The sequence below is a fragment of the Canis lupus genome, chromosome 29, assembly GCF_011100685.1.
Source record: "Canis lupus familiaris isolate Mischka breed German Shepherd chromosome 29, alternate assembly UU_Cfam_GSD_1.0, whole genome shotgun sequence".
NCBI classification, from domain to species: Eukaryota; Metazoa; Chordata; class Mammalia; order Carnivora; family Canidae; genus Canis; species Canis lupus.
The window spans coordinates 284,729-307,092 of NC_049250.1; the positions used below are offsets into that span (position 1 = coordinate 284,729).

The 22,364-nt window shown below is 38.4% G+C and overlaps 1 protein-coding gene across 1 annotated transcript in view; it reads right to left on the bottom strand.

Annotated features, from left to right (window-relative positions):
• Positions 1-835: 835 nt before the first annotated feature.
• Positions 836-22,364, bottom strand: part of PRKDC (protein kinase, DNA-activated, catalytic subunit) — a 217,830-nt gene continuing 196,301 nt past the window's right edge. Inside the window, 13 exon segments of the mRNA NM_001006651.2 lie at positions 836-1,028; positions 1,030-1,041; positions 8,407-8,546; positions 9,370-9,558; positions 10,336-10,537; positions 10,613-10,684; positions 10,876-10,965; positions 13,439-13,531; positions 13,834-14,054; positions 14,795-14,862; positions 16,272-16,476; positions 21,692-21,835; positions 21,944-22,031. Of these exon segments, the coding sequence (NP_001006652.2) occupies positions 836-1,028; positions 1,030-1,041; positions 8,407-8,546; positions 9,370-9,558; positions 10,336-10,537; positions 10,613-10,684; positions 10,876-10,965; positions 13,439-13,531; positions 13,834-14,054; positions 14,795-14,862; positions 16,272-16,476; positions 21,692-21,835; positions 21,944-22,031 (1,717 nt within the window).

Sequence of the window (22,364 nt, forward strand, 5' to 3'; positions counted from 1 at the left end):
AGCCACCCAGGCACCCCTAGAATGTATGTTTTGTCTCCAAATAAGGAATTCAGTTCCAATAGGGGTTTGTTTAGTTTTTGTTTTTTTTTCCCTAGAATTGAAATGCTGTATGCTATCCCTATCATCATACTTGCAATTCCTGAAGTTAGAAATCCTGAGGCTGAGATGCCAAGCACTGTTATCTACCTTCCTGTTGTGGATATGAACAGCAAAAGTGAGTGCTAAGACCAAGGTTTTTCCTCTCTGCTAAATACTTTCTCTTTTGGAGAACAAATCTATCATGAAATGTCTAAATTAGAAGAGAATAAAATGAAAGAAAATGGCCTAAAAATACCCTAAAATATCAAAAGCAATCATTTCTAAGTATTATAAGCTGTATCATTCATTATGATTCCTATACTACTAATATAACACCTTATCATGCTTTTGGCTTCACTCTCATAAAATCTTAGTGATGAAGTCTTCTGGGTCTTATTTCCAATGAACATAATTACTAATAAGAACACTGCATGGAATGTTCATACTTACACCATTTATTAAGAGAGCTGGTTTATCTAAGTTGTAGCACTTTGCAATATGCTATATTCTTGATTTAATACTTGTATGAACCTAGATGTAGATTTTCCTACTTTAAGTCTATCATAATCGTAACCTAATCATTCATATCAATATTCACTTATTCATCATGGTCTTGATTAAACTCCTGCTATAAGACTTTGCCACTAAATAGATTTCTTCCCTTCAGTGCTTCAGGAAAATTGATGGCTATAGATGAAAGTTTAGGAGATACTTTAACCACTTTCATGCTTGTTTATCTGCTGACTCTCATAGTTCTTCACATCCAGGGCTCCCATCCTATCCAAGTTCTGCCAAGAATGTTGGGGTCTGTTGCCTGGTCAATCAAGCACTTTACTTGAGCCTCTTCTGACAGTCCATTCTCTGGTTGTTGGGCACGGATGTTGTGATCTTTGCTTCCTCGTGCTACAGCCACATAATCTCCAAAGGCAAGTGCCTTCTCATGGCCCAGGAAACAGCTCATCGCTGGAAAAAAGATTAAACAAATACAAAAACATGAACCATTCATTATTTTCCCTTGTTGCTTGCATTCCTGGCTATCTTATCCAAACATTCCCTCTTATCACTTATAGAATATTTTCTGTGGCTTATAACCTTAAAATCAAGAGACTGGATTTGTTGAAACATAGAACATGAATAATGTTGCTATTAAAACTTGTCTACCTACAGGTGCCTAGTTGGCTTAATTGATAGGACATGTGACTCCTGATCTCAGGGTTGTAGTTAACAGTCCCCCTATTGGGTGTGGAGATTCTTTTTAAAAAATAAAGCTCACCTAATAAAAAAATTCTAACAGAATTTAAATGTAAGTATTAAAAAAAATTGTCTACAAGTTTTTGTGTAAATGTACACTTTCATTTCTCTTTGGTTTGTATTTAGGGGTGGAATTACAGGGCCAAATGGTAATTCTATTTAACTTTTTGAGAAACTGCCACTGTTTTTCATGGCAGCTGCACCATTTTACATTCTTAATAGCAACATACAAGGGCTCTAATTTCTCCACATTCTTCCACATTGTACTATATTTCATTTTTTTAAACACTGATTTATTTCAGAGAGAAAGAGAGGAGGGGGAAGGGAGGGGGAGAGAGACCCAAGGAGACTGTATTGAATGTGGAGCCCAACATGGGGCTTGATCTCACAACCCTGAGATCATGAGCTGAGTTGACACCAAGAGTCAGATGCTCAACCAATTGTGCCACCCAGGCACCTCTGTATGCCATTTTATTATTATAGCCATTCTAGTGGGTATGAAGTGGTATTTCATTTGTAATAATAATTTTAAGCATCTTCCCATATGTATATCCTCTTAAAGAAATGTCTGCTCAAATCCTTTGGTCATTTTTAAATTGGATTATCTTTTTATTGAGTTATAGTGTTAGTTTTTTTTTTAATGTATTCTAAATACAAGTCCCTTATCAGCTATGACTTTTAAATATTTTTTCCCATTCTTGTGAGGTTGTCTTTTTACTTTCATGATGGTATCCTGTAAAGCACAAAATTTTTAAATTTTGATGAATTTATCTATTCTTTTTTTCTTCCTTATGCTTTTTGGTGTTTTTTTTTAATTTATTTTTTATTGGTGTTCAATTTACTAACATACAGAATAACCCCCAGTGCCCGTCACCCATTCACTCCCACCCCCTGCACTCCTCCCCTTCTACCACCCCTAGTTCGTTTCCCAGAGTTAGCAGTCTTTACGTTCTGTCTCCCTTTCTGGTATTTCCCACACATTTCTTCCCCCTTCTCTTATATTCCCTTTGACTATTATTTATATTCCCCAAATGAATGAGAACATATAATGTTTGTCCTTCTCCGACTGACTTACTTCACTCAGCATAATACCCTCCAGTTCCATCCACGTTGAAGAAAATGGTGGGTATTTGTCATTTCTAATAGCTGAGTAATATTCCATTGTATACATAAACCACATCTTCTTTATCCATTCATCTTTCGTTGGACACCGAGGCTCCTTCCACAGTTTGGCTATCATGGCCATTGCTGCTATAAACATCGGGGTGCAGGTGTCCCGGCGTTTCATTGCATTTGTATCTTTGGGGTAAATCTCCAACAGTGCAATTGCTGGGTCGTAGGGCAGGTATATTTTTAACTGTTTGAGGAACCTCCACACAGTTTTCCAGAGTGGCTGCACCAGTTCACATTCCCACCAACAGTGTATGAGGGTTCCCTTTTCTCCGCATCCTCTCCAACATTTGTTGTTTCCTGCCTTGTTAATTTTCCCCATTCTCACTGGTATGAGGTGGTATCTCATTGTGGTTTTGATTTGTATTTCCCTGATGGCAAGTGATGCGGAGCATTTTCTCATATGCATGTTGGCCATGTCTATGTCTTCCTCTGTGAGATTTCTGTTCATGTCTTTTGTCCATTTCATGATTGGATTGTTTGTTTCTTTGGTGTTGAGTTTAATAAGTTCTTTATAGATCTTGGAAACTAGCCCTTTATCTGATATGTCATTTGCAAATATCTTCTCCCATTCTGTAGGTTGTCTTTGAGTTTTGTTGACTGTATCCTTTGCTGTGCAAAAGCTTCTTATCTTGATGAAGTCCCAATAGTTCATTTTTGCTTTTGTTTCTTTTGCCTTCGTGGATGTATCTTGCAAGAAGTTACTATGGCCAAGTTCAAAAAGGGTGTTGCCTGTGTTCTTCTCTAGGATTTTAATGGAATCTTGCCTCACATTTAGATCTTTCATCCATTTTGAGTTTATCTTTGTGTATGGTGCAAGAGAGTGGTCTAGTTTCATTCTTCTGCATGTGGATGTCCAATTTTCCCAGCACCATTTATTGAAGAGACTGTCTTTCTTCCAATGGATAGTCTTTGCTCCTTTATCGAATATTAGTTGCCCATAAAGTTCAGGGTCCATTTCTGGATTCTCTATTCTGTTCCACTGACGTATGTGTCTGTTTTTGTGCCAGTACCACACTGTCTTGATGACCACAGCTTTGTAGTACAACCTGAAATCTGGCATTGTGATGCCCCCAGATATGGTTTTCTTTTTTAAAATTCCCCTGGCTATTCGGGGTCTTTTCTGATTCCACACAAATCTTAAAATAATTTGTTCTAACTCTCTGAAGAAAGTCCATGGTATTTTGATAGGGATTGCATTAAACGTGTATATTGCCCTGGGTAACATTGACATTTTCACTATATTAATTCTGCCAATCCATGAGCATGGAATATTTTTCCATCTCTTTGTGTCTTCCTCAGTTTCTTTCAGAAGTGTTCTATAGTTTTGAGGGTATAGATCCTTTACATCTTTGGTTAGGTTTATTCCTAGGTATCTTATGCTTTTGGGTGCAATTGTAAATGGGATTGACTCCTTAATTTCTCTTTCTTCAGTCTCATTGTTAGTGTATAGAAATGCCACTGACTTCTGGGCATTGATTTTGTATCCTGCCACTCTACCGAATTGCTGTATGAGTTCTAGCAATCTTGGGGTGGAGACTTTTGGGTTTTCTATGTAGAGTATCATGTCATCGGCGAAGAGGGAGAGTTTGACTTCTTCTTTGCCAATTTGAATGCCTTTAATGTCTTTTTGTTGTCTGATTACTGAGGCTAGGACTTCCAGTACTATGTTGAACAGCAGTGGTGAGAGTGGACATCCCTGTCTTGTTCCTGATCTTAGGGGAAAGGCTCCCAGGGCTTCCCCATTGAGAATGATATTTGCTGTGGGCTTTTCATAGATGGCTTTTAAGATGTCGAGGAATGTTCCCTCTATCCCTACACTCTGAAGAGTTTTGATCAGGAATGGATGCTGTATTTTGTCAAATGCTTTCTCTGCATCCAATGAGAGGATCATATGGTTCTTGGTTTTTCTCTTGCTGATATGATGAATCACATTGATTGTTTTACGCATGTTGAACCAGCCTTGTGTCCCAGGGATAAATCCTACTTGGTCATGGTGAATAATTTTCTTAATATACTGTTGGATCCTATTGGCCAGTATCTTGTTGAGAATTTTTGCATCCATGTTCATCAGGGATATTAGTCTGTAATTCTCCTTTTTGGTGGAGTCTTTGTCTGGTTTTGGAATTAAGGTGATGCTGGCCTCATAGAACGAATTTGGAAGTACTCCATCTCTTTCTATCTTTCCAAACAGCTTTAGGAGAATAGGTATGGTTTCTTCTTTAAACGTTTGATAAAATTCCCCTGGGAAGCCATCTGGCCCTGGACTCTTGTGTCTTGGGAGGTTTTTGATGACTGCTTCAATTTCCTCCCTGGTTATTGGCCTGTTCAGGTTTTCTATTTCTTCCTGTTCCAGTTTTGGTAGTTTGTGGCTTTCCAGGAATGCAGTCCATTTCTTCTAGATTGCCTAATTTATTGGCGTATAGCTGTTCATAATATGTTTTTAAAATTGTTGTATTTCCTTGGTGTTGGTAGTGATCTCTCCTTTCTCATTCATGATTTTATTGAGTCTTCTCTCTCTTCTTTTTAATAAGGACTGGCTAATGGTTTATCTATCTTATTAATTCTTTCAAAGAACCAACTCCTGGTTCTGTTGATCTGTTCCACAGTTCTTCTGGTCTCGATTTCGTTGAGTTCTGCTCGAATCTTTATTAACTCCCTTCTTCTCTTGGGTGTAGGATCTATTTGCTGTTTTTTCTCTAGCTCCTTTATGTGTAAGGTTAGCTTTTGTATTTGAGTTCTTTCCAGTTTTTGAATGGATGCTTGTATTGCGATGTATTTCCCCCTTAGGACTGCTTTTGCTGCATCCCAAAGATTTTGAACGGTTGTATCTTCATTCTCATTAGTTTCCATGAATCTTTTTAATTCTTCCTTAATTTCCTGGTTGACCCTTTTATCTTTTAGCAGGATGGTCCTTAACCTCCATGTGTTTGAGGTCCTTCCAAACTGCTTGTTGTGATTTAGTTCTAATTTCAAGGCATTATGGTCTGAGAATATGCAGGGGACAATCCCAATCTTTTGGTATCGGTTCAGACCCGATTTGTGACCCAATATGTGGTCTATTCTGGAGAAAGTTCCATGTGCGCTTGAGAAGAATGTGTATTCAGTTGAGTTTGGATGTAAAGTTCTGTAGATATCTGTGAAATCCATCTGGTCCAGTGTATCATTTAAAGCTCTCGTTTCTTTGGAGATGTTTTGCTTAGAAGACCTATCGAGTATAGAAAGAGCTAGATTGAAGTCACCAAGTATAAGTGTATTATTATCTAAGTATTTCTTCACTTTGGTTAATAATTGATTTATATATTTGGCAGCTCCCACATTCGGAGCATATATATTGAGGATTGTTAAGTCCTCTTGTTGAATAGATCCTTTAAGTATGATATAGTGTCCCTCTTCATCTCTCACTACAGTCTTTGGGGTAAATTTTAGTTTATCTGATATAAGGATGGCTACCCCTGCTTTCTTTTGAGGACCATTCGAATGGTAAATGGTTCTCCAACCTTTTATTTTCAGGCTGTAGGTGTCCTTCTGTCTAAAATGAGTCTCTTGTAGACAGCAAATAGATGGGTCCTGCTTTTTTATCCAGTCTGAAACCCTGCGCCTTTTGATAGGGTCATTAAGCCCGTTCACATTCAGAGTTACTATTGAGAGATATGAGTTTAGTGTCATCATGATATCTATTCAGTCTTTGTTTTTGTGGACTGTTCCACTGAACTTCTTCTTAAAGGGGAATTTTAAGAGGCCCCCTTAAAATTTCTTGCAGAGCTGGTTTGGAGGTCACATATTCTTTCAGTTGCTGCCTGTCTTGGAAGCTCTTTATCTCTCCTTCCATTTTGAATGAGAGCCTTGCTGGATAAAGTATTCTTGGTTGCATGTTCTTCTCATTTAGGACCCTGAATATATCCTGCCAGCCCTTTCTGGCCTGCCAGGTCTCTGTGGAGAGGTCTGCTGTTACCCTAATACTCCTCCCCATAAAAGTCAGGGATTTCTTGTCTCTTGCTGCTTTAAGGATCTTCTCTTATCTTTGGAATTTGCAAGCTTCACAATTAAATGTCGAGGTGTTGAACGGTTTTTATTGATTTTAGGGGGGGGATCTCTCTATTTCCTGGATCTGAATGCCTGTTTCCCTTCCCAGATTAGGAAAGTTTTCAGCTAGAATTTGTTCAAATACATATTCTGGCCCTCTGTCCCTTTCGGTGCCCTCGGGAACCCCAATTAAACGTAGGTTTTTCTTCCTCAGGCTGTCGTTTATTTCCCTTAATCTATCTTCATGGTCTTTTAATTGTTTGTCTCTTTTTTCCTCAGTTTCCCTCTTTGCTATCAACTTGTCTTCTAGGTCACTCACTCGTTCTTCCACCTCGTTAACCCTCGTCGTTAGGACTTCTAGTTTGGATTACATCTCATTCAATTGATTTTTAATTTCTGCCTGATTAGCTCTAAATTCTGCAGTCACGAAGTCTCTTGAGTCCTTTATACTTTTTTCTAGAGCCACCAGTAGCTGTATAATAGTGCTTCTGAATTGGCTTTCTGACATTGAATTGTAATCCAGATTTTGTAACTCTGTGGGAGAGAGGACTGTTTCTGATTCTTTCTTTTGAGGTGAGGTTTTCCTTCTAGTCATTTTGCTCAGTGCAGAGTGGCCAAAAGCAAGTTGTATTGGGAAAAAGAGAAAAAGAGAGGAGAGAAAGAAGGAAAGAAAAGAGAAAGAGAAAAAAAAGGGAAGAAAAAGAAAAAAAACGAAAAAAAAAAAGAAGAAAAAGAGAAAGAAAAAGAAAGGAGAAAAAAAGGGGGTGGGGGAAGGAAACAAATCAAAAAGCAAAACAAAACAAAACAAAACAAACAAACAAAAAAGAACCACCGGGGAGTATCTTCTGATTCTGTGTTCTTTAAGTCCCTTGGCTTCTCCTGGAAGTTGTCAGTCTAGCTGGTGTTCTGGGGGAGGGGCCTGTTGTGCTGATTCTCAGGTGTTAGCAGTTGGGGGAGCTGCTGTGCCCCTGCCTGGTGCAGGGCTCAGTGGGGGTTGTTTACCCCGTGAGGCCGCAGGAGGAACAGCCCCAGTGGCTGGGCAGCTCTGGAAACCTGGATTCAGCTCCGGCAGGAACTCCAGAGCTCCGTCTGCAGGGCCTGGAGGCTCCTGGGGCGGGCCGCTGATCTGCTCAGCTGGGGCAGGAGCGTCCTCGCTGTCCTGGGCCCTCCCGGCCTCTGCCTGTCCCGGGGGAGGCGGGATCCTGGGCTGTGTCCCGGCGCCCTGTGCTCCGGGGCCTGCGCTGTTGGATTCGCGCTCTCGGGCCGCGCAACCCCCTCCGCGGAGCTGCCGCCCGAGCCCCTCCGAGCTGCTCCTGGAACCGCGCAGGCCCCTCCGCACGGAGCCTCTTCCTCTGCCCGAGCCCCGCCGAGCTGCTCCCGGGGCCGCGCAGCCCCCTCCGCGGAGCCGCCGCCCGAGCCCCTCCGAGCCGGGTCCCGCCGTGCGCGCTGCAGCCCTTAGGGAGCTCGGCGCACTCTCCTGGGCGCGCAGTTGCTCTGTTACTGTCCCAGGGAACCCGAGGGCATCCTCGCCCTTCTGGGTCCTGCTCCAACTCCCTGCGAGCCCCTTTCCGCCCGGGAAGGTTGGTGCAGCTCCTGCGTCTCCGGGACGGGGCTCTCCTGTCCCGGGGACACTCGCCCCGGCCTCAGCCCGGCTCCTCGTTGGGCCCCTCCCCCTTGGAGGCCTTTGTTCCTTTCTTTCTTTCCCACCACTGAGCCACCCAGGCTGCCCCAAGCCATGCTTTTTTCATCTGTAAAATGAAGATAATAATGCTAATATCACAGGCTAAATGAAAACTACTCAGCACATTATACATTAGTAATTCTTCAGTAAATAGTAGTATGTTGGCGTTTTGTTTTTTTCTTCACAAATAATCATCTTACCAAGTAATAACTGCTGGATTGGCACCTGCTAACTTTCTCTTAGCGTAATGTATTTTTTGCCGGGGATACCAATTTTTTTCAGTTACGTTTATTTCTTGAATCCATGATCCTCCTTTTTTTAACATTTTCTGTTCAAAATTCTAAAAGAAAAGAACATGATGTTCTCTGCTTATTTTAAGTTTATATGATTACATCCAAACAGATTGAACAAGTAATGATTTTAAAATAAACATCTATAACTGGGGAGAACTTTATAGCTTTTTATACACATTCTAGTAGTACTATACATAACAGTGACAATGACAGTAGGTACCATACACTATAAGGATGCCCTCACTAAGCTTCATTCTTTTGGGCTGTATTATGAAGAAACTCAATACTTAAGAAAGCACTATGCAACAAATCAAGAAACCTCACATGGAACATATTTTAAACTAAAAGTTGTCTCGGGGACGCCTGGGTAGCTCAGTGGTTAAGCGTCTGCCTTCCGGCCCAGGGCATGATCCTGGAGTCCCAGGATCGAGTCCCACATCAGGCTCCCTGCTTGGAGCCTGCTTCTCCCTCTGTGTCTCTGTCTCTCTCTCTCTCTGTGTCTCTCATAATAAATAAGTAAAATCTTAAAAAAAAAAAAAAAAAGAAAAGAAAAAAAACAATTTGTATATCTTAAAAAAAAAAAAAAGTTGTCTCAGAAACCAGATACACCATCACCCATGGGTCTATATATATTAACTCCTCATTAGAAATATACTCAAACGAAAGAACAGTTTTTTTCCAAATGAAGATTATGTCTTTTATCTGGTTTTCAGGCCAACTGACCCCAAATGTTAATTTTAAGAAATACTTTACAAAACAACATTAATATATTAATAAACACAATCTGATGTATTTCTATCACGTAAGAGATCCCAGATCAGTCCCTGGTATACTGTAATAAAAATGCAAAGTGCATATAAACAAGCCTACTTTCCAGTCGAAGGAAGGTTCCTTTACAAACACGTCCATGGTGTTAGTAAGCAGGTCAGAGTGTGAGCGGAAGGCTCTCAGTGCATGCACCATGATACTATACACAACACCTGCTTCTTTCATTGGTAACATCAGATTGATAAATTGGCGAGTCAGACGAAAAGGCATCAACTCAGGGACAGGCAGAAACTAGAGAAAAAAATAGTTATGAGAAGGAGAACATACGAACTAGAAATCTCAAAAGAAAAGGCACAAAACATCCTCCCACAGTTATTCACAGTGAAAATATGAACTCTTCTTTTCTTGAAATTAGTTACACAGATGTGAATCCACTGTGCCCAAGAGTAATCAACACAATCATCTTTGTAATGCACAAACCTATGTGTGTAGGATCACACAGCCTGCAGAGATTTACAAGTATAATTGAAAACTTCAGAGTTTAGGGGCACATGGGTGGCTCAGTGGTTGAGCATTTGCCTTTGGCTCAGCTTGTGATCCCCAGGGTCCTGGGACGGAGTCCCGCATTGGGCTCCCCATGGGGAGCCTGCTTCTCCCTCTCTGCCTATGTCTCTGCGTCACTCATGAATAAATAAAATCTTAAAAAACAAAAACAAAAAAAAACCTTCAGTGTTTAACGTCAGAGATTTATATCACATCTTGTAGAAGACATTTTGATTAGGGCTTCATAAAATTTCCTTATAGTTTTCCCTCTTTATAGAAATACATTCTATTCTTGGCTTTGATTATATAATTCATCATCACACCTTCTGCAACCCGTTTGAACAACGCCAAAACAAAGTTGAGATTCTCCCTTCTCCCTTATTCTGTAAGAATGTCAAATTTAAGGACTATGACAAACCAAGCTAATTGATGTGTCATTTCTTCTTTAAAACCTATCCATTTCCAGAAGGTCCTATGACTATGGTTCTAAACCAGCCAAGAACAATGAGAACAAGGTGCATATACCTGAGTAGCTGATCCAAATGCATGTCCAAAGTCGATTCCGATCAATCCGCCTGTCTCCATGCTTACCATGAAATTGTTCAGATGTCTGTCTCCGATACCCAGAATCCAGTGGCTAATGCACATAAGAGCATGAGAACTGGCAAAGTGGGAGCGAAGTGCCAGGAAGGCTGCAGGGCCTGTGCTCATCTTCAGAAAGGCCCGCCTGGGGGAGGGAGACATGATCTCTGTAGTCTCTGTTATGCCACCAGCTGGCTTATAAAATCAGGAGGATACTTACTTTAAGAGATCAGCTGGCACTCTACTTTCTCTCCTTCTAAAAGATGTGACTGTTTCAGTACGACTAGCTGCCCTATGATTTAATAGGAAATGACTAATTAGAACAAATTTCTGGGACTTGAACTTTAAAATTTATACTGAGGCTCAAATATCAAATAACTAGGTTTTGATGATCTGAGGCAAACTTTCTAAGAAACAAGAGTAACATGAAACTTTGAGAAGAATTAACTAGCTAGTAAAAAGGAAAATCAAAACAAAACTTACTTAAACATTGACATGTAAGCGCCAACATCATATTTTCCAGACATCTTTGCCAGCCAATCTCTATATTCACATGGTGGTGCTTTGGGATCACTAATAAGTAGGAAAAAGAGAATCAGCACTAGGAAGATATTTAGCATTATAATGATTTCAGTGGCAAAGATCACCAAGAATTCATTGAAAAATAGTGAAGAGCCAGGGAAATAAATATGACTTTTAATCATATTTAATATTAACAGTGAACCCATGTTACTCTGGATCTAGAATCTCAATATATCATAATTCACTGTTCGTTACTCCTAAAGAAATCAAAGCCATTTTCTATGCCAAAATTCAGGCACAAAATGATCAGATACAATAAATTTCCCACTCCATACAGAGAACAAGATAAATTAAACATAAGTGTTTATGATTCAGGCATATGGTTCTAAAAATCTGGTAGTGGAAAAGAACCTTAACAGGATGACAGTACAACACGCAACTTACTCAAAGTAGGCAAGAAATGATAAGCCATATTACTACTACAAACTAAAAGGTGACAAGTTATGCGTTGAAGATGGATTAAGTCTGTTTTTTGAATTGTCACACTCTTTCTTCACCATGTCCAGCATGTAGATACATACAAAATCCATATGAAATACAACAAGGCTCTGGGAAATGAACAAGGGATAGTGGAAGGGGAGATGGGCGGGTAGTTGGGGTGACTGGGTGATGGGCACTGAGGGGTCACTTGTGGGATGAGCACTGGGTGTTATGCTAAATGTTGGCAAATTGAATTCCAATAAAAAAAAATTTTAAAAATACAGTAAGGAATTATCTTAAATGACAATGGCATTGAATTGAACTTAGAAAGCTATTTTTAGTAATGGTTCATAGGCAAAAGCCATAGTGAGCTGTTGGAAATGTGTTTTGTATGTCTGGCCACTTTGGGGTTTGTCAAAAGATTTAACAAATTTTCCTAAAAAGAAATCTAAAGATAGAACTATTTCATCTGTTAGTAGTTCAATTACTTAAAGTGAATCTTTTCTGAGTTGCTAAGTTAATTTCACAATACAACCCTCCATTTCAATCTAAATTCTCTCCAAGTTTCAATTGGAATGAAAATCTTTAGGTTAGAAAACTGCAACATGCAAATTAAGAAAAAAATAGGAATGATTTGGGATGACTGGGTGGCTCAGTGGTTGAGCGCCTGCCTTCAGCCCAGGGCGTGATCCTGGAGTCCCGGGATCGAGTCCTGCTTTGGGGTCCCTGCATGGAGCCTGCTTCTCTCCCTGCCTATGTCTCTGCCTCTCTTTCTGTGTCTCTCATGAATAAATATTAAATCTTTTTAAAAAAATCTTTAAAAAAAAAAGCAATGATTTTATTAATGGAGGGCTGGAAGTGCCTTGTTATAAAAAGGTAGTGAGAAGTAATTTATACACTTCTGTATTTGAAAGGCACTTTGAACTCCACCAACACCTATGTTTACCCTATGTATTTTACATTACTATTCCATCTTAGACACGGAGGCATAGGAACAAAGGAAAGGGCACGTCAGTTTTGCAAGATTCCCACTAAAAGTCAGAATAAGTTAGCATGAGTAAGATCTGGACTTCCTGACTCCAGGAAGTACTGTCCATCAGTTTCCCTGTCCTCTAAGGAACACAGAACAACTGCAGGCAAGGACTCAAATGATTGAAATTAAAAGTTCGTACACACAGCCTTATTTAGCAGAAGCAAGACTTTGGTAAGAATATTCTTAATTTTACAGAAATCATTTTTGACTGATGAGAATTTTGCTCCTATTTAAATGCTTTCAGGACAGAACAGAGTACATATAAAGAAACAGGCCTTAAAGCTAATTACAGTCATTTCCTCTTCCTTCATCCAAACTTCTCAATTCCTTCTTCAAAATGTCTTTCAATGTTGTCCCTACTTTTCTTTACAGAAAAAAACCAAAATGCTTTCTGATTAAAAATCTATGTTCGTTGTTGAAAACTTGGAAAATATAATAAAAGGGTAAAGAAAAATAAAAAGCACCAATATCATGACCTAGAATTAATTACTAATAATCCTAGGTAGCCCACTTACATGCTGGGCAGCCTATGACAAGTTATATAAACTCTCTGGGCCTCAACTTCCTCATCTGTACAGAGCTGTTAATAATAATTTGCAGGTTTTTGTAAGAAAGAAATGACTTCACACACATTAATAACTGAGAATACTACCTAGCATGCAGAAAATGTTTAATTAAATGTTAGTTGCTAATCTTTTTATTTCCTTAAGATATTCATTACTGTTGTTGCAAAGCTAATACCATTTTTTTTTCATTGTGGTAGAATCTATGCAGCTACTGTTTGGAACCCTCTATTCCATTTAGTTTATTCATCTAGCCAGAGGTGGAGAAAACTGACCAGGGTGTGGCTCAGAGCCCCAAATTAAAAGGGACCCAGAAATGTCACTGGAAACATGAGGTAGAGGAACTTAATCTAAAACAACATTACTCAGGGAGATTATGCTTGGGGAGCAACAGGCTTGCAATATGTCTGGGCAGAGTTGAAGGAGGAGTATGTAGGCTCCACATCACCTTGTATAAGCTGCTTTCTCCTCTCGTGACATGTTACTCAAAAGGAAGTCCTTCAAGGTAAGAGTATTTTCAATCCATTCAATTAGTCCTAATCTGAAAAGGAGAATAAATAGTTTATGAACACAAACCTAAACCTCTTTTTCCTCATCAGAAAAAAGTTCTGTAGAATCAAAGCAGATTTCCTCAAGTCAGTTCTTCATTTACTTTCTCCATATTAAGTTTGAAAATCAAAGGCAAGCGCCTACAAGTGCTTGTTAGTTCTGTTTATAGCCCTGTCTTTATGAAAGCTAAAATACTAAATCCCATCTCTGTAACCTTAAACAAGGATTTGGCCCAGTCCTAAAATTTACACTCAAAAAAACCTATTCTAGAATGACTATGTGCACTGGTCCCACCTGGAGGTCATGGGTATAACATGGTAAGTCTTCAGCTGCATGTTTCTCTGGCTACAGGCGGTGTCCTGAGAAAGGAGGACATTCATGACCTCAAAGAGTTGTTCGATCCTCTGGTCCTGCCGCAGATCTTCACCCCCCTTGACAAGGAAAGGGTACTCCTTCTCATCATGGCCTCGGATGATAATGCGCTTCGGCTTTCTGATAGAAGCCATTACTTTTATCTTTAAAAATTAAGAAAATATTTTAGGTGCAGTCTAAGAAACTGATAGAAAAACTGATAGTATCATTATCAAAAGAGAAAAAGTAAGGCTGGTTGGTACAGATTCCTCAAAGAGACAGTGAAGTGACAGAAAACTAATACAGAACCTAGTGCCAGGGAAATATTTGTTACCTGTTTATGTCCTACTGCTGTGCCTCTAGAAACTTCATATTCCTTGTTACAAATAATTGCTTATAAAATGTAGATATAAATAATTCCTTATAAATGAGCAACTTATAACATGTTAACTTCCTAAAGTTAACTCTACCTATGTTTTAAAATAGACACACACACACAGTTTACTCTTTGAGTTTGTTACATTAAAACACTGAAGCATGTACACAGAGTTTACTCTTTGAATTTGTTACATTAAAGCACTGAAGCATTGTATTAAGAGCTTCAGTAACTAATAGGATCAGAAAACTCTGTGCATTTAAGATCAAGATGGAAAGCTCCTTTCTCTAGTAAAGACAAATATGTCATTCTCATACCTGAAAAACTAAACACCACATTCATAATCTTTACAGGAATTATTTTTGACTGATGAGAGATTTGCTATGTAAATACTTTCAGGACAGAATAGAGTACAATGAAGACAAATAGGACCTGAAGCTATTTATGACTATTTCCTCTTCCTTCATCCAATAGTTACTCACCAAAACTTGTCATATACTGGCAATAGTCACAGACATTGGCACCTACCCGCTCATCAAACCCAGCGATTCGTGCATGGTATTCTGGTAGTGGCTTTCCTTTGCCATCATACTGACCTAAGACAAACCACAGAAGCCTTACTTAAATATAGCTTGTTACAGAACCCTGTATTTTAACATATACCTGTTTATATAATAATAATATATAATAATAATAATAATAATATTTATGATAATAATAATAAAATTGTGATAAAATTTTTTACTTTAAGTTTTATTTTAAAAACATTTGAATTCCTTAAAAAAGATTTATTTATTGGGGCGCCTGGGTGGCTCAGTGGTTGAGCATCTGCCTTTGGCTCAGGGCATGATCCTGGATTCTTGGGATCAAGTCCCACATCAGGCTCCCCCACAGTGCCTGCTTCTCCCTCTGCCTATGTCTCTGTCTCTGTGTGTATGTATCTCTAATGAATAAATAAATAAAATCTTTCAAAAAATATTTATTTATTCTAAAGAGAGAGATGGAGAAAAAGCACATGAAAGGGGGAGGGAGGGGCAGGGAGAGAATCTCAAGCAAATTCCCTAAGTGCGGCGCTTGATACAGGACTTGATCTCACAGTCTTGAGATCATGACCTGACCTGAAAGTAAAAGTTGGATGCTTAACCAACTGAGCTACTCAAGTGCCCCCCACAAAATTTGAGTTTTTTTTAAATAATGCTATTATTTCTCAATCTAATGGAAAATAGCTTCCTATTATAGAGTAGAAAAATTCCAAACAGAAAAAATAATGCAATAAGCTAGAAAACTCTATTATATCAAGGAGAATCAAGCTGCATAAGAGGAGGCCTACATATTCAGCTTTCTTTCATGCGATGCAGAGCAGTTAATAATCACAAAGTGTTTTTCCAATTTTTTCTTATATCCACTATATGAGAATATGAATAACCATAATAAAATATTTCTTTGGCAAATTCTAGGATGAAGAACGTGGAATGTATAAAGACTCTTTGAAAAATCTTGCTGTGTTCACATCAGACCAGCCTGCTGTGCCTCTATCCTCATAGTCACAATTCTGTCCTGAAGGTAGATCATTTATCTTTGTCATTTTATTTTTTTATATTTTATTTTATTTTTTTGTTTTTTTTTGTTTTATCTTTGTCATTTTAAATGGGACCAATATGCACATCCAAGGAAGGGATTTGCATTTGTACCTATATTACATTTCTGAAGAATGTAGTAGAAGCAAAGCATGGTATGTTCAGAGAAATTACCAGTTACATTATTAAATGCAAGTCTGAATACTTGTATAAGCAGGAAAATAAGAAAACTATAAGTAGACATTTAGTAAAGTGTACTAATTCACAGTAATTATAGATTGTCATAATGACAAAAAGTATAGTGAAATTTTAAGTTCTTAAAAAATAACTGCCAAGAACCCAATATTCCTGTTTTTAGAACTCAAAAGTCCTTGCTACACCACTATTCTCCTTAAAGTCCAGTTTTGTCACCCCAAGAATAAACTCACCAGGAATCTCCAACTCATTTCTCAAGAATTCTACTTTGAAGTCACTCATCCAGGGTGAGCATTCTTTCAGATTCCCAGGTGGCTTTGAGTCTGTGCACATTTTATAAAATAGTGAGTCGGTAATACTGCCGAAGTCACGGAGTTTCATTCCAGGTAGCTTAGAACCTCCCTTCCCAAAGTGTTTATCAAATTCTTTTCCAAAAACCTGAAATTAATAATAATTTACATTAAACATTAATGTTTAGCTTGAACTTCAGGAAAGGTTCTAGATTTATACTTTTGTTTTCCTTGAATGTTTCAATACTCTAAACATATGAAGGCTGCCTTTTGTTTGTGTTCCTCGGAAACGACAGAAAGGATACAGTTAGTAATAATTATAATCATTAAATTGTAATCTTAAAATTATAAAGCTTAAAAACCTTTAACCTCTTGGAGTACATTGTCTAGTTACTGATCTGTATCATTATGACAGCAGGAGTAATTGGGAACAAGGTACTAAATAAAGGGAGTAATTTAATAAAATGAAAAGTCTGTGATTCTTCATCAGAGCTGAAGAGCTTCTGATAAACGTCTTTCAAGTCATTATTTTGAATCACAAACTAGTATAAACCTTAATTTATATTTTTAAATTATTTTTTAATTTAAATTTTAGTAAACATACAGTGCAATATTAGTTTCTGGATAGAATTCAATGACTCATTACTTACATACAACACCCAGTGCTCATCACAACAAGTGCCCTCTTTAATACCCATCACCCATCTAGCCCATTTCCCACCGACCTCTCTCCATAAACTCTGTTTGTTCTCTATTCGTTAAGAGTCTCTTATGGCTTGTTTCTCTCTTTTTTTCTTTTCCCCCTTACCATATGTTCACTTGTTTTCTTTTTAAATTACACGAGATCAAATGGTATTTGTCTTTCTCTGACTTATTTCACTGAGCATAATACACGCTAGCTCCATCCATGACACTGAAAATGGCACGATTTCATTTTTGATGATTGAGTAATATCCCATTGTGTGTGTGTGTATGTGTGTATGTGTATACCACATCTTCTTTATCCATTCATCAGTCAATGGACACTTCGGCTCTCTCCATATTCTAGCTATTGTTGATAATGCTGCTATAAACATTGGGGTGCATGTCCCCCTTCAAATCCTTTAAGATGGAAAATTACAAATATTTCTTTGTATTAATCTCTACCCAAATATTCATTTAAATTATAATCCTGATATCAAAATAAAAAAAAAAAAACTCAAGAGAATCACTAACAGTGACTTAGTAGTAAGTCACTAAGATTTACTCAGTATCTTTAATTAGAAATTTTTACCACATTTAAAACTCACCCCAAAACATAAACCTGGTATAAATGAAAATTATGCCCTATTTTAAGATAATCCATTACAAGAAAATTGACATACATAAAGTGAATTTATTCCTTAATCTTTTTTTTTTAAGATTTTATTTATTTATTCGTGAGAGGTAGAGGCACAGATACAGGGAGAAGCAGGCTCCCTGCAGGGCGCCTGATGCAGGACTTGATCCCAGGATCCCAGGATCACGACCTGAGCCAAAGCCAGATGCTCAACCATTGAGCCACCCAGGTACCCCATTATTTTTAAATCTATAAGTGGAATTGAAAGTATAGAAATAATCTCCAATTCTAGAATACATGATAATATTAGGTATTTCCCAAACATACTCAGCACCAACAATATATGTGAATGGCATAATGCCCTCTGAAGTGAAATCTGAGAAAATTCTGTTTTGGTAGATTATTATTTTAATTAATTAATTAACACAAATTATGTGTTGATTTGGTATGAAGCAGTAAGTTGTAGATTGATTTTTCAGGGTATTAGAATTAACCTCTAAACAAATATGATGGCTGGTAGGAATGATGGAAGTATGTTTCTGCCACTACCATACTCTCCCTCAGGGTTGGATGCAGCTGTGCTGAGCAGCACCTGGGAAGAACAGTGGTCTACCCTAACAGATTTCCAGGCTGCAGCCCTATGGTACCCAGCATGCAGGGAAATGAAGTGGCCACAAATTCAAAGGGATAACATGCAGTCTTAACTGGGGACTGCACAGTATTATTCTGCATGAAGTGATGAAGGGCTGCTGTGGATATTCTCACACCGGTTAAGGAGAGAGACAGGCAGCAAACTAGGATGAAATTCCCTGCCCTCTCTCTGGGGTGGGGGTCAGAGCATCCTGAGAGCAGGGCAGATGGGGGAAGGCAGCAGAACAGTACTGCTGAAATGAAGCCTTCTCACAGGTGATGAACTGGTTCCACTATGCTAGGGCACCTGGTGTCAGTTGCCATTCTGCCATTCTCTCCATTTGATACAGGGCAAGTCTCCTGTTTTTCAGATCCAACGCCTTTGTTTAGAATAAGGTATGGCAGGGATGTCTAGGTGGCTCAGTGGTTGAGCGTCTGCCTTTGGCTCAGGTCGTGATCCTGGGGTCCTGGGATTGAGTCCCGCATTGGGCTCCCCATGGGGAGCCTGCTTCTCCCTCAGCCTATGTCTCTGCCTCTCTCTCTGGGTCACTCATGAATAAATAAAATCTTTAAAAAAAAAAATAGAATACAGTATGGCAAATTACAACCTGCAAGTCAAGGTTCACTGCCTGTTTTTATAAATAAAATTTTAGGGATCCCTGGGTCGCTCAGTGGGTTAGCGCCTGCCTTCGGCCCAGGGCGTGATCCTGGAGTCCTGGGATCGAGTCCCACATTAGGCTCCCTGCATGGAGCCTGCTTCTCCCTCTGCCTGGGTCTCTGCCTCTCTCTCTCTCTCTCTCTCTCTCTGTTTCTCATGAATAAATAAATAAAATCTTTTTTTAAAAAAAAAAATAAAATTTTATTGGAATCCTCCCAACCATGCCTATTCATTTACATACTGTCTAGGGCTGCTTTTGCACTAGGATGGCAGATTTGAGTATTCATAACATGAGACTGGTATGGCCTAAACACCAAAAATCTGGACCTTTACAAAAAATGCATGTAGACCACTGGTCTTAAAACAAACACAAATACTTTTCCAAATCTAATATTCTCCAATTTTATACATTTTGTTAATGCTAATACATTGATTTTAAGTACTCTTACATTATGTATAGTTCCTGTACTGAGGCTCTTGTATATTCAGTACTAGGAGACAGATTTGATATGATGTAGAGCCTAATATTATGTCATAACATGATGTACAGAAAGTTATGGTTTTATCTTCACTTTTAGGATATACTGCTGGTCACATTTAGGCAACAGATAGTCCCATGTGTTCCCACATTCATACCACTAACTAAAACTACCCTAAGTGGGAATGTACCTAAAGTACCCACCAAAATCTATCTCTAATTATCAAAACTATACCAATTATTCATCTAATTCAAGATGCCAGTTTCACATCAGGCAGTATTCTAGGAGGCGGAGAGAAAATATGAATAAGACAAAAATCCCTGTTCACAAGTCTAATTATAATTAATTCAGGAGGTATAAATTAAAGGAAGAGCTAAAGATAAATATGGCTTCCCACTCCTGAGGATTTCCCCAGAAGAATCTATACACAGATATTCATGGCAGCAGCATTCATAACAGCTAAGACATGGAAACACTCCAAATGTACACCCACTGACAAAAGGATAAACAAAATGTGACATGTCCTTATGGTGGAATAATACACAGCCATAAAAAGGAATGAAACACTGATACACGCTATAGCATTGATGAACTCTGTAAACATGCTGAGTGAAAGAAGTCAGTCACACATTGTAAGATTTCATTTATACAAAATGTCCAGAAGAGGTAAATCTACACAAACAGAAGTACTTTAGTGGTTGCCCAGGGTGGCAGGAGGGAGGGATAGAGAGTAACTGCTAACAGGTATGGGCTTTCTTTTGGTGATGATGAAAGTGTTCTAGAGGTGCCTGGGTGGCTCAGCCAGTTAAACAGCTGACTTCACCTCAGGTTATGATCTCAGGATCCTGGGATCGAGCCCTGTGTTGGGATCATAAGATCCTTTAATTTGTGCTCAGTGGGGATTCTGCTTATTCCTCTCCCTCTACCTCTCCCCCTCCTCCCATTAGTGTTCTCTCTATCAAATAAACAAATAAATAAAATCTTTAAAAGGGGGCACCTGGGTGGCTCAGTGGTTGAGCATCTGCCTACCACTCAAGTCATGATCCTAGGGTCCTGGGATCGAGTCCTACATGAGGGACTCTGCTCAGCATGGAGTCTGCTTCTCCCTCTCTCTCTTCCCCTCCCACTGCCCTTCTCCTTCTCCACTCGTCTCACATGCTAATAAATAAAAATCTTTAAAAAAATGTTAAAGTAAATGTTCAAAACTGATGTAATATTTATAGAATAAAAACTATAGCATTGTTCACTTTAAATAGATAGATGATAAGGTGTGTGAATTATATCTTAATAAAGCAGTTATATATATAAAAAAAAAACAACAGAAGGGACAAAGATCTTCCTTTGCACTAGAAACTTGAAAACTGGCAATATGAACACCAGGACTTCTACTTATGCTCTTCAGTTTCTTAGAGTTTAATAAACAAAAGTAATTTGACCAAAATCAGTGTGATTAATGCTAACAGAAATATACTTAAGTTGTGTTACACAACACAGAACAACCTCCTTCTTGTTGGGGAAGGAGGTCTAGGGAAGAAAGGATGCATAAGCCAAGCCAAATCTAAAGGTGAGTTCTCCAGATGGAGAAGAGGAGAAAGTAAACCCATTTAAAGGGAGCAACAAGCACAAGGCATGCTGGTGTGAAATCTGGACATTTCAAGGTTCATTTTTAATCTCTCTGGCTCCAAGGGACTTTCCTGATCCCCTACAGACCGGGGGTATTTTCTTCCTTTCCACTCTAGGGCAACTTTAGAAACAGATTTCATGTATCATACTTGTTCTCAAGCCACAGTTCTTTATATAATGTATTTGTCAGACAATCCCTCTGAATTTAGAAACTGGGTCTGTCTTCTCTTTGTATGTCCTCCAGCATCCAGGAGTATGCCTTGGACAGAGGGAAGGGCTCAAAATAATCATCAACTTGTATAAAATACAAATATTTTCTTGATCCAACATTCAAAACACTTTGAGAATTAAAAATATTAACTACAGTATTAAGGAGGACAGTTGTGATGAGCAATGGGTGTTGTAGTTAAGGGATGAATCACTGAATTCTACTTCAGAAACCAATATTGCATTGTATGTTCACGAATTTTAAATTTAAAAAAATTAAATATATTAAACTACATATAACCTTCAAATCTAAAAATCTGAGCATGAAGAAAAGTTTACAAATTCAACAGACATTTTAAAACCAGGATTATTAACAAGCCAGAAAATATAACTACTGATTGTTACAATGATTCCATTATTATATAGGCAGGCTGCCACCTATCCCTACCTGAATAAACCTCCTTCTGAAAGCCCCAAGCCCTGGAGCCCTTAGATCTCCCAAAGCTGCATACATTCTTTCATACATCTTTTCAATGTTTTTTTTATTAACAGGGTTTTTTGCCAGTTCGGCTTTCATATCATCAGTCCAATCCTGTGCAAAAAAAAAAAAAAAAAAGAGAGAAAGAGGGAAAAACCAAGTTGACTGCAAGTAAGTTCAATCCAAATTCTATGTTTTATGAGTTAGAAGCTATTACATTACCTTAAAGAGCATTTCAGGATTAGAGAGCTGTTCTAGGGCACTAATAAAATCTTGAATCACTCCTCCTAGATCCAACTTAGTTTTAATCCTATAAAACAATTACCAAGGTTAGGTAATCAAATATCTTCCAAAGATCAAGGCCTAAAGTTTATTTAAATACAATTATTTATAGTCACATATAAAACTATATATTACCAACTAAGAGTCTAGTCATGACAGAAAAAGCTCTTAACACAGAATGCCTAAAACACCACGCATTTACCAAATATTCTTACAAAAGTAATAGACCATTGCTAGTTATGTCAACCATCTCCACTTATAAATCAAGTGGAAAAATGAAAAGGACAACAGTTCAGGCAGTCTACTGAACCCTTACTAAGAGAGGCTTCTTGGATATTTTGAATTAAAGAATAAGTTCAGA